This window comes from Zophobas morio, unplaced genomic scaffold (assembly GCF_036711695.1).
Source record: "Zophobas morio isolate AGI-343-1 ecotype UQ-CSIRO unplaced genomic scaffold, CSIRO_AGI_Zmor_V1 ptg000030l, whole genome shotgun sequence".
Classification (NCBI taxonomy): domain Eukaryota; kingdom Metazoa; phylum Arthropoda; class Insecta; order Coleoptera; family Tenebrionidae; genus Zophobas; species Zophobas morio.
This window is the reverse complement of record NW_026972135.1, coordinates 17,586,870-17,598,929: the sequence shown is the minus strand read 5'-3', so window position 1 is coordinate 17,598,929 and position 12,060 is coordinate 17,586,870. Positions and strand designations below refer to the sequence as shown.

General features: G+C 33.6%; 1 protein-coding gene across 1 annotated transcript in view; it reads left to right on the top strand.

The window, feature by feature from the left end:
* Nucleotides 1-8,558: 8,558 nt before the first annotated feature.
* Nucleotides 8,559-12,060, top strand: part of LOC135137796 (calsyntenin-1) — a 60,777-nt gene continuing 57,275 nt past the window's right edge. Inside the window, exon 1 of the mRNA XM_064067531.1 lies at nucleotides 8,559-8,783. Within this exon, the coding sequence (XP_063923601.1) occupies nucleotides 8,708-8,783 (76 nt within the window). The 5' untranslated portion in view covers nucleotides 8,559-8,707. The remainder of the gene's footprint in view (nucleotides 8,784-12,060) is intronic.

Here is a 12,060-nt window from a genome sequence, read left to right as displayed (position 1 = left end):
CATAAAATTTTGTGGAGTGTTTGAACTTGCTTTACGTGGACATGACGGAAGTATGGAATCAGAAAAGCGAGGTCTGATTGATTTTACGGCTGAATTGGACTTTGGTTTATGAGATCATTTGAAGTGGTTTCTAAAGGAACGCCTAAAACTGTTCAAAATGAACTTTTAGATGCCATAAACGTAAAATTTTAACCGAAAGCAAAAAGGTATGTGGAGAAATTCTTTTTTGCTTTTATTGAATGTATTTTTGTATTTATTTCTGTCACACAATTTCGTCTATTAATTGGTAATAACAATCTGTTTTATATCTTAATATTTAATCAAATTGTGTCCCCACATTTCAAAAGGTCACGAGCCGCCACTGCCAAATTATCACTCGCTGAAGCTAGAACATTCACATCTTTCTGCATTTTTAGATTCTGTATTCTACTGGTAAAAAAACTGTAGGGTAAATTGCAGAACGAACTATAGCTAGAAAAAGGGTGAAAGAAGTTATAAATATACACTTTTATATACTTTTCTCAAGATGTTTGTTAAATAAATTGTTCTGTAAGTGTGCTTTCGGATTTTGTGTGAATTTACATATACTCCTATCAAACTACAAAGTTGTTAAATATGCCGTGTGTCTGGAAAATCGCGAATTAACTCTTTTTTTATGCTCTTTAACAATCAACTTTTGAGTCTGGGAAAAATAGTACAAAAATTCCTTCTCACACTTTGGTGAAGTTACAATGATTTTAAAATTAACTCTTTTGCTACGTTTAACAACTAAACAACACATTCATTATCACAATAACTAGTAATAAAACTTTTAGTTAATATTTCTCTCGCGAAGGTACAAATCAGCAGCTTACATTTTGAATGTTCGCAGTTAATTTTAGGTCCCTGGTGTTTTATTTCCAGATGAATTTAAAAGAATTTGATGTTTTGTTGTTAGATAAACTTGAAAAAATCTTTTGAGCTTTTAGTGTGTTATTTTTTACGAATTTGAAAAAGTCGTGAATGATTTTTTTTAATTCGGGAGAGTCTTGGGTACATACATACCCATGGTGGATTATTTTGGGAGCCCATGGAGATTTTTTTTTATAAACTAGCTGACCCCGTGAACTTCGTTTCACCTACAACTTAATTTTGAATCTGCAAACCGAATGCTTTGAAATCTGGTAGATGTTTTAAACATCTGATAAGCATAATAAATTTTTATTCAAAATAATACTTACTTCCTCCAAAAAATTGATGACGTCAGCCCAAAATTTTGCCAAATGAATCCTTTTTAAAATATCCAAAATAGGATGAGACTATACTTGTGATTTATCATTCCATTCATATTTTTTAGTTTTGCTTATAGGGGGTGTCTCAAAAAAAATTAATCACTGAGTCAGTTTATTTTATTGATTGAATCAAGAATTGCAAAACTAAATTTTTAGATTTATTGCAGACGTTTTGAAGTTACTGTTTGACATGGTACGTTTTTAATTAAAATATATCTGTTTATCAAGCCCAAAAACTTGATGACGTCATCTCAAGATTTTGCCGAATAAATCCTATCTAAAATGTGCAAAATATCATCAGTATATTTTCGTAAATTTATCATTGCATTCATATTTTTTAGATTTGCTTTTACAGTGACAAAAAAATGTATGGATCAGTCAATTTATTTTAGAAAATAACTCAAGAGTTGCAGAAATGACATAATTAATATAATTCATAATGTTTAAATATGATAACTATTAATATGTGATAATTAAACCGAAAACCATTTTCCTAAGAACACGAGGTTAGCAAAAACAAATTAGTTTGTTTAAACTTTGTTAAATTAACTCCGAACATGTACAATTTCTGAGCGAAAATATGAAAAATAATTTTTGCAATCTCATCGTGACGTACGATGACGCCACTGTCACGTGAGCCACCTGATAAAAGGTCACATTTTTCAGTCCTCTGCGTTTAGTTTTGATTTCGGTTTGGTGGCAGCAACATCAGAGTCCGTTTTGGCTTAAAAGTAGGGCTCTTTTCACGAATTTCTAATTTATATACATATTTAAATATTAGTGAAAATGTGTTGTATTAGTACTGTGAACACGAACGAAAATGGATATTTTTTCGAAAAGGACCGAAAACAGGGAAGTTCGAGTTCAGTTTTAATTTATCGGATTCCGTGATTCGCTCACTCGACAATATTTAAATTTTGGGAAAATTTTCGAAACGATTGAAATCGGTTGATCAAAGCTATATATTTTCACGACATAAATAAATTAATTTTAAACATAATTAATATCATTTATAATGTTTAAATATGATAAGCATCAATGTATGATAATTAAACCGAAACCCGTTGTCCTACAAGCCCGAAATTATTAAAAACAAATCAATTTGTTTAAACAATGTTAAATTATCCCCGAAAATGTGCATTTTCCCGGCCAAAATATGAAAAATAAATTTTGCAATCTCATCGTGACGTACGATGACGTCAATGTCACCTGAGCTACTTGTATAAAGGTCACGTGTTTCGGTCCTTTGTGTTCAGTTTTAATTTCTGTTTGATGGCGGCAAGATCGTCGCTTCATTTCGGCGTAAAAGTGGAGCGTTTTATCGAATTTCTAGTTTATTATTAATACATATTACGGAAAATATGTTGTGTTAGTGCTGTGAACACGAAGGAAAATGGATATTTTTCCGGAAAGGACCGAAAACAGGGTAAGTACCACTTCAGTTTTAATTTATCGGATTCCGTGATTCGTTTGGTCGACAATGTTTACATTTTGGATAAATTTTCGAAACGATTGAAGTTGGTGGGTCAAAGCTATACATTTTCGCGATATAATTAAATAAAATTTAAACATAATTAATACAATTCATAATGTTCAAATATGATAACTATCAATATATGATAATTAAACCGAAATCCGTTTTCCTAAGAACACGAGGTTAGTAAAAACAAATTAGTTTGTTTAAACGTTGTTAAATTAACCCCGAAAATGTACAATTTCTGATCTAAAATATGAAAAATAATTTTTGCAATCTCATCGTGACGTACGATGATGTCACTGTCACGTGAACTACCAGATAAAAGGTCATATTTTCGATCCTTTCTGTTCAGTTTTGATTCCGGTCTGGTAGCAGCAACATTGGAGGTTCGTTTTGGGTTAAAAGTAGCACGTGTTCGCGAATTTCTAATTTATTGTTAATAAATATTAGCGAAAATGTTTTGTGTTAAGTGCTGTGAACACGAAGCACAGGACTGATAAAGTACGCCTTTAGAATATACAAAGTACTGCGTTCATAATTCACAAAATACCGTATTCATCATTTTTAAAGTACGGCGTCCAAATTTACAAAATACGATGTCCTTCACCCATGCTATCAAACCTTAGTCCTCTCTTTTAATGGCAAGACGCACTCCAGACCTCCTCGTATTGTTTGGTTCTTGCTGGGCAACAGCAACGAGCGAGCAAAGTCATCGCTCTTTGGTGGCAAACGTGGAGAAATTTGTATATTGTAACTTTTGTAATTGAAGCATTTTGTACTGTATATTGTATGTGTTACTAACTTAATTTGGGTTTTGCCAGTTTAGCTCCAGTGGTGCAAATGCTTTGTTTTCATGGTGTATTTGCTTGGGTTTTAATTTTGCAACAGTGCATTCTTTGGTTCCGGGTCTGAATTCTCCATGTCGTCAGACGCTTTGGCCTGGGGGGGTTCTGTTGGCCCTTAGACGCTGGGTCGCATCTCCTATAAGGATGAGGTCAGTCGGCCTTGGATTTATGCGGCTGTGTTCTCCCTTGGGCGTGTGAGCGCTGCGACCAATAGATTTCGTTCCGAGTTCCATGGGTGTGCTTGCTTGGGTTTTCATTTTGCAACATTCTCAATTTTTGGTGCAATTTCTTCCGGTGGTGTATTGGCTACTAACTTTGCATTTGTATTGTATCTGAATTGTATCTGTATCTGTAGTGTATTCTGTATTGTAGTTAGATTGTAGGTACCTGTATTGTATTTCCATTGTATTGTACTGTATAACGTTCTATCCCTCATTAACAAATCCTAGCCCTCTCCTTTCCTAGCGAGATCTGCTCCAGACCTTCCCATGGTTCTTGCTGAGCATCAACTATCGAGGACAGAAAATTCAAATTCAAAACCTGCAAAGTTTCACAAAAATCTTGAAAATCGCTCGTTGGTGGCCAACGTGGAGCAAAAGAGACTTTTGTAACTCAACTAACTTTCTTAAGGAAACAAAAATATATTACATTTAATTTATTATTTATAAGGACAAATAGTCATTTGCCACACCGATGCTCATTTTTAGATTAAATGCTCACAAAACGCGTAGATGTTCAATTTGTGTCCGGGGAGATACAATGTTTGCAAGTAGGTACTTCGTACTTCGAATATGAGTATCTACTCAGTTTTATTCATACCACCCAATGTCTCGCTTCAATGTTTGACTATTATGTTGATTATGAGCACAACTCTGATCAACTTCCGTATCCGAATTACCCATGAAATAAATCATTGCGATTTGCACCTGAGGTAGTTCGTCGCACATTTGATTGACTTCGTGGACGTATGTCAGCTTGTCGTCTTCTCGGCATAAAACGACACAGAATTATTTTCACCGTCAATCAGATCTGTAAATTTTGTCTTGAGAATTTTAAAATATTGAAAATTTCAAATTAAATCCTCGAGTAACGGTAAAGTTTGAGGTTTTATCGAAACCAACAAAGTGAATATACGTAAATAGAATGGCAGATCAAAATTAATAAGAAACTTTCGCAATGCGTAACTAAATTCACTTTAACGAACACTTTTCTTAAAATAAACGACGTTTCTTGTTACGAAAAAACAAACAACGACTTGAAATGCAATCATACTTTTTACAATCGCACGGAAGAAATAGTTTTGTATGACACGTCAGTTAGGCGACAGGTCCGTCAGAAACGCCAACTATTCAAATTCATTCGAAGTGGCGATTCCCATGCAATTTTTTTTTTTAAATCTTTTAGCCGTCTTATTTTTTATAAATTTTCTTACATATAAACCTTGTCCTGACAATAAGGAACACGTAAAAAAAAGAATCGTCCAATTCAGTGCAGCCGTTCTGAAGTTATGAGCGTACATACATTTCGGCGATTCATTTTTATTAATATAGATAGATAGATAGATTATTAAAAACAATTTTGGGGGACTTTGGTGTTCTATTTGTGGAAAATTCTGACTTACCTGTTTTTGAGTTAATTTTAATATCCAGTTTTTTTTTGGAAAAATTTAAAACAATCTTGAGATTCTAGGTATTTCTGATGGGAAAGAATCTGAAAATGCTTTGGAGCCTCTAGTCTCTTTTCTTATAATAATTTAATTAAATTTCTTAGAGGATACTTCATTTGCTAAAATCAGTCATACCTTAGCAGGTACTAGCCCCTCCCACCCGCCCTCTCTTTCTTTGAGGGTATTTCATTTGCCGAAATCACTCTTATCTTACCAGGTAGTAGCCCCGCCCACCCGCCCCCTGTTTTCTTAGTGGGTATGTCATTTGCCAAAATCGATCTTATTTTAGCAGGTATTAACCCGCCCTCTATTTTCTTGGTCTTGACTCATTAGGTGCGTGCAGTGTTGCCAATTTTACTTTCATAAAATTACGTTTTTTTCGTAATCTAGATGATAAAGAATTTTGTTATTATTGTTTTGGGACTCCCAAAACCCTCGTACATAACATACTGAAGAGTTAACCCGTCATTTTGCAGACACCCGGTATACAAATATCGGGTTTGCCTATTTTAGTGTAATGTGCTACGAGATGTATTGTTTTTGTGCTTTTGGAAAAATGTTTTGATAATAATTATTTATATAATAAAACTGTCACAAAAATTATAAAAATAGCGACATGTCTTGTTTATTAAAAAAAATAATCAGTCTGATTTTCCTGACATTTTAGGAACATACAAATGTTGTTATTTTGGTACATACAGTATATTGTATTTTTTAACTAATGATTTCGCAGTTCATCTCTATTCTAACTGTTATTTATAACATTATAACTTAAGGGTAATCTTAAAAAATGAAATTTTATAAATTTAGTGATGACAGGATTTTAACAAAATTTTATTTATTTATGTCCTATAATCACATGAAGATGTCACCTCAAAAAAAATTCTATCAAAAAATAACTGAAAATATAAACGTTAAATGTGGGTTTCATGGAAATACACTACATACATATACTATGGGTATATGTATTTAAAAGTCAAGTGTTATTAACTTTTAATTAAAAAAATATTTTACTTTCCAAATTGTTATTTACTTAATTTATTATTTATTGAAATGTTAACAGCTTGGAATGTCATCAAGTTTGTTTTTTAGATAAAAATTTACAAGTGGCATAATTTTTAATTTATTAATGGGAAGAGTACGAAATTATAGACTAGTAATTAATTATTATAGAGGTCAAACACATGGAAGCTGCAATATTTGGTCAGTTAGGCATAACAAACTAATTCAAGGAACTATCAATCTCTCGCATAAAATAAATTATTACAGTTAGTTATTCATTACATTTTTTGAGTAAACTTTTATAATTACTTTTTGCAATTACTTTTAACCCAAATAGGTACTCAAAAATATTGTTTTGTTTTTCTCTACGAATCGTTTACCTGACCTGCTGGGATTATTATATCTGATTCGTTCCCACAAAGAGAAGATTAACCCAGTAGGGAAAATCTAAAAGTCTAAAATCTAAAACGAGTTTAGCACAGAATTTGTTAAGAAACCAGGTAGAATAGCCATAATATACAGAAGCTCTTCATCGTTTTAAGGGTGAGCTAAAGCATAGGGAAATACATGTAAACTTCGGCCCAAGTTTTTGCCAAAAGTATGCGTTCGATTGTAATAAAGTTCACACCGTTGAAATGAGCGTAAAAAATCTTACCCAGACTGCTTTTTCGTTTTTTAAATTTTGTTGTTAAAAAAAACTAGAACGCGTTAAAATTGCGATGAGTATGAGATTATCTGGTTTTCGCTATTTATGGATCAATTTTAAATTTTCAAAAAGGTACATTCGTAGAAATTGTATTAAAAAATCCATTGCACTTTACAGAAATAAAATATCTTAATAAATAATTGAGTAAACAGGGGCAGAATATTTAAAATTTGTTGTCAAACAAACTTTGGCCATTTTTCTGGTCCACTCAAATTTATAACAGCTAACCGATAGAGCCCGTCCTTCTAAACCCCTCATAATCCGACAATAAAATTTTACGAGTGTCCACCCTGTAAGGTTTTCTAAATTTAATCTGTAAGTCACAACGCCATTAAGTAAGAGGCAATTAAAGACAGGCTTTTAAGTTTACATTATCTTGTAGTCCTCTTCTTAGTATTTAGGAATATTGTTTTTATTAAAGATTAAAAGATTTGCGTCTGCAGGTAATTATCGGTGGACTAATATTTTATGATAGATTTACACGTAGTCAATAAGATATTTTGAAATCTCGCAACAATGCAAATTTTTCTTTAAAAGTCGTTGCTGTTGCCATCGAACTTTTATTTGTGGCTAGAGTGTAATGAAATTGGGCGCAAAAGAATTGGTTCTTCAATTTTTGGAAAAATATATGTAACATGTTGTCCCACAACAATTCTATCTGGTGCCGCAGTGGAAAGAATGTTTAGTGTTATTATTGAATTTAAATTATGAATATAGTCCTCTTGCGTGAAGAATTTATTTGTTTTAATCACTCACTGCCTTTTTCATTCTAACACGTTTTTTCTTGACCCTTTGGATCCATATAATAAATACCTAAAATGGTGTCTTAATCAAATGTTTCAAAGTGCAAAAAGTAATTGTTAAAGTAATGCATTACTTTTTAAAAGTAATGAGTAATTGTAATGAATTAAAAAAAATAATATGTAATTGTAACTGTACTGAGTGATTGTAATGGATTAATGTTGTTATTATATGTTATGAATTTCGGGCACAGATCAAGAGATGTAATTTCATTGATATAATTTGTTAAACATTTCATAAGGTACCTTACTTGTAATTTTAGTCATTCTTGTCGGGTTGTCATTTTCACTTTAGATACCTACATACACGTTAGTCATAATAACAACAAAGCATGCCCGAGATTCCGTGGTCGTAACTGTATGTGTATAATTTTTTACTGTATTTTAAAGGCGATAAATGAAAAAGCTTTTGTAATTTGAATTTATCTTATATATAAAAAAAAACAAAATGTTTAATCCTGAAGACAGTGATTTAATTCGTAATACACATAAAGGTCTGTGAAAGGGTTTTTGTGTATGCAACCAATTATACAAACGCCACCAGGTGCAGTGACATCCATTTATGAACGGATTTCCTTGCTTCTAATGTTTTTCCGCTAAATTGGTTTTTAGCACATGGTTTTTTTGTATTACTATAATTATTGACCCACAATTTTTCATAGTTTCCCTCGTTTTTCGTAAATGATTTTCAAATTTTTTTGCTTCTCCATAGCAGCGATTTAAAACCAGCGCCTTTCAGGTGGCGCGTGTGTGGCGCCCTCTATCGTCCGCACCTACTTCCCTTCACACAAAGGGAGGGGAGACAGTCAATGAAAACCCAGCCGTCCATGACGACATAATTTAGTGCACCGCTATGAAAATCGTGTGTTTATCATAAAAAATCGGCTCCAGTGCGTGTGTCCCGTGTGTTGAACTCTCCAGACGCCCTTTGTGTACCACCATGGTACTGCAAGCGACCATCGGCGCCCTTCTGCTGGCGGCCATCGTCTCGTCGACGGAGACGTTCGAGTACACAGGTGAGCCATGACGGGACGCCGCCGCCGCCGCCGCCAAAGCCCCCGACTCCGCCGAACCCAAGTCGTGCACCGCCCCACCGAGACGGTGCAGGTGCGACAAAATGGCGAAACGCAACAACGACAAGCGAGTTTCACCTGTCGTCGCCGCCTTGATCGGGCGAGGTGGCGTCTTAACACTACGTCGATCGCGTATCGATCGCGGGGGGCGGCCGGGGGCGGCGATCGATCAATTTCCGGTAATAATAACAATGTGCAATGCCGGGGAACCCCGTCGCCCCCGCAGATAACGAGTAAACGAGTAAATAAATAAACAAGTGAGTGACAGGTAAGGCGGGCGGCTGTGATTTTTGACCCCTGAGAAAGCGATCGTCGTTTGTTTGGGGTAATTGTTAATCAATTGGAAGAAGGGGTGACCGAGCGGGGTAATCGATGCGTTGGGGAGGAATTCGTGGGGAATTAGAGGATGGATTTGTTTGTTTTGTGTCGGGGTCACGTGTTCTCAATTGGGGGTGGAAATTTTCAGGTTTTTCTGAAGGGGGGACCATTTGGGGGGTGACGGTTTGATGTCTTTTGTTTTTGGATAAAGGGAATCGGATTGGCTCTTTCGTCTTTAAGCTCCGCCCTGAAAGTGGAAATTTGACAACTTCGTCAAGGGAGTGTGATGCGATCAAAATTGGGTTGTGGTTTATTGAGGGCTGTAATTTGACAGCGAGAATATGCTCAATACACTAAATTGACAGTGTTTTCACGAGAAGCTTTTGACAGTAGGAATTTCCATGTAATACGGAATTGAGTGAAAAGTCGTCAGTAATGCTAGTAGCTGCAAATAGAAACTTGAAAAGGGGTGGCGGATAATTAGATACAGATTCAAACTTTATTGTTGTTGCTAAGGCAGTGACAAGCAAGTTATTGGTAGAACTTGATTCTGAAACTGATCATATTAGACACATAAAAATTCCGTACCTAACTGTATTAATTCGAAATTACCTCTTCTTGGAGCAGAACAAATACATCATGCACGTCAGCATTTTAACGATCTTTTTAGGCATGATGACGTCATCAATTTTGGAGGAGAATACATAAAAAATTAGTTCGTGTTCTATATCAGTATTGTAATAAAATTTTGATAAAATCTGTTTTATAATTTCTGGAATGATCTGTAAAATTTTATGATCCGAACAGTATTTGTAAAGTTAAAACAGGGTGGAGATTTAGCTAACGATAATTTTGGTATGACGTTATCGATTTTATGGAGGACATTAATAGAAAAAAATTGGCAGTGTTCTTTCATCTGAATGATATTAATGTACATCTAGTAACAAAAGGACATGGAGCGAAAATATAGCGTGATTGATTTTAACCAATTTTAGATATGTAAGATATGTGTATATGCAATTTTAGTGAACCAGCTGAAGCATTTATTGTTTGAATTGTAAGTTGATCTTCATACAAAGAGTAACAAAAAGTGTTTTATTTACATATCTATAAACATCTTACAAGTCCTTGTAATGTTCGTTACGCCAAAGTGTATTAATACATTTGTAATAGAGAAGATTATGTTCTTAAAAACAAACGTTATGTACGTGTACTACTGAAACATTTAAAGGAAAAGAAATAAAAACAGGTCATGTCCGACAAGCGAGTGGTGCAACGTATGTCGTTCATTTATGATTTATGTTTTAGAGAAAATACTTGAAGTAAAGTTGGTTTTATTACCTTGACATAATATTTCGAGAAAATTAGGAAAAATTGATGAAATATATATGTACGTATATAGAATGTTTTAGAATGTGTAATTTGTGAAATTGCTATTCGGTATGATCAGTGGATTAAAAAGTATCGTAGAAAGAAGTTCAACACTTGAGTGACATCATTTGATACAAGTTTATATATTTAACAATAATTCTAAAATATTTACACGAATAGGACGTAAATAATAATGTAGACGTGTCTAGAATGCTTCGAAATTATAGAAACAATGAACTGCGTACACTTAAAAATTTGTTTTTGTTTCCATAAAAATGTTATGATGTGATGGAACAAGAGATATACATGTAATAATTCGCAGAATATACATATAGTTAGTTAATAGTTTTTTGCATAGTGTTTTTCCAGCTCTTTTTCTGAATTTTCAGATAATGACCCCTTTGTTTAAGTATTTTGTACAACACAAATAACCAAATATGAAGTTTTAAAAGCAATTAAAAAAAGTGAGTAATTTGGTATTGGAAATTTATTTCCTAGGACCACTAGCAATCATTTTTAATAATATGGTAATGTGTAGGATTTTTCCAGAGATTCGAAAATTTCACATCTTAGCTCTACTTATACAAAACTATAGACCTGTAAATTTTGTAAAATTTTTGAGTTTATATTTATTAGAGAATTTTACCCAATACATCAAATCAACAATGTTTCATCACTTACACATCATTTGACCGCATTGAAAACAAATAATCAGTAGCCAAAATGAAACCTCTGGGACTTTCTAATGAGTTGCCTATTCTTTATGTTATATTTGACGGCTAGATATGTACCAGTTTGTGCAGTATAACTACTCCAGACCGACAAAATATTAATTTTTGTCATGTTCATGGATGACATTATGCTCGTAATGGCCACCCTTTACTACATTTTTGTTTGTAATATAAGACTAAATATTTTGTTGTCTAGTTATACCATGAATAATATAAATTTGATGACGCTTGAAGCGCATAAAGATCGTGGAGTGGTTTCTAACCGTAAACTAACCTTTCGTGAACATCTTGATACAGAGTTGTCGCTTCTGCTTCAAATATTTATTATTTTCTGATATTAATATTGTCATGTTATATAAGACCTAGGTTGGAATATGCCAGAGTTCGATGGTTTCCGATTTATGATATTCATGTTGTAGAGGGTGCAACTTTGTTTTGCTGAATCTAAGGAAGATGTTATTATTAAGTTGTTTAAATATTTCCAGTTTATCGAAACGATGCTCATAGATTTCAGTTTTTTTTCCCGAGTGTAAGTTTTTTCGACTTTTCTTGGCCTTCGAGTATGAAAAAGTACGTCTCCCGTTTCCGTTTGTCTGTCTGTGTCTGTCGTCTGTGTCGATATTTGTTAGACAGATACTACCTAGATACTGTATAGAGGTTATCACAAAAAAGATGGAGGGAAGTTTTATCGAAATAACCTCCGACCAATTTTTTATATATAAAACGATTCGCCTTTTAATATATAGCCCAGACTGGATATCGCAAAAGTTTTTTTTGAAGTTTCATTATGTAATGGAATT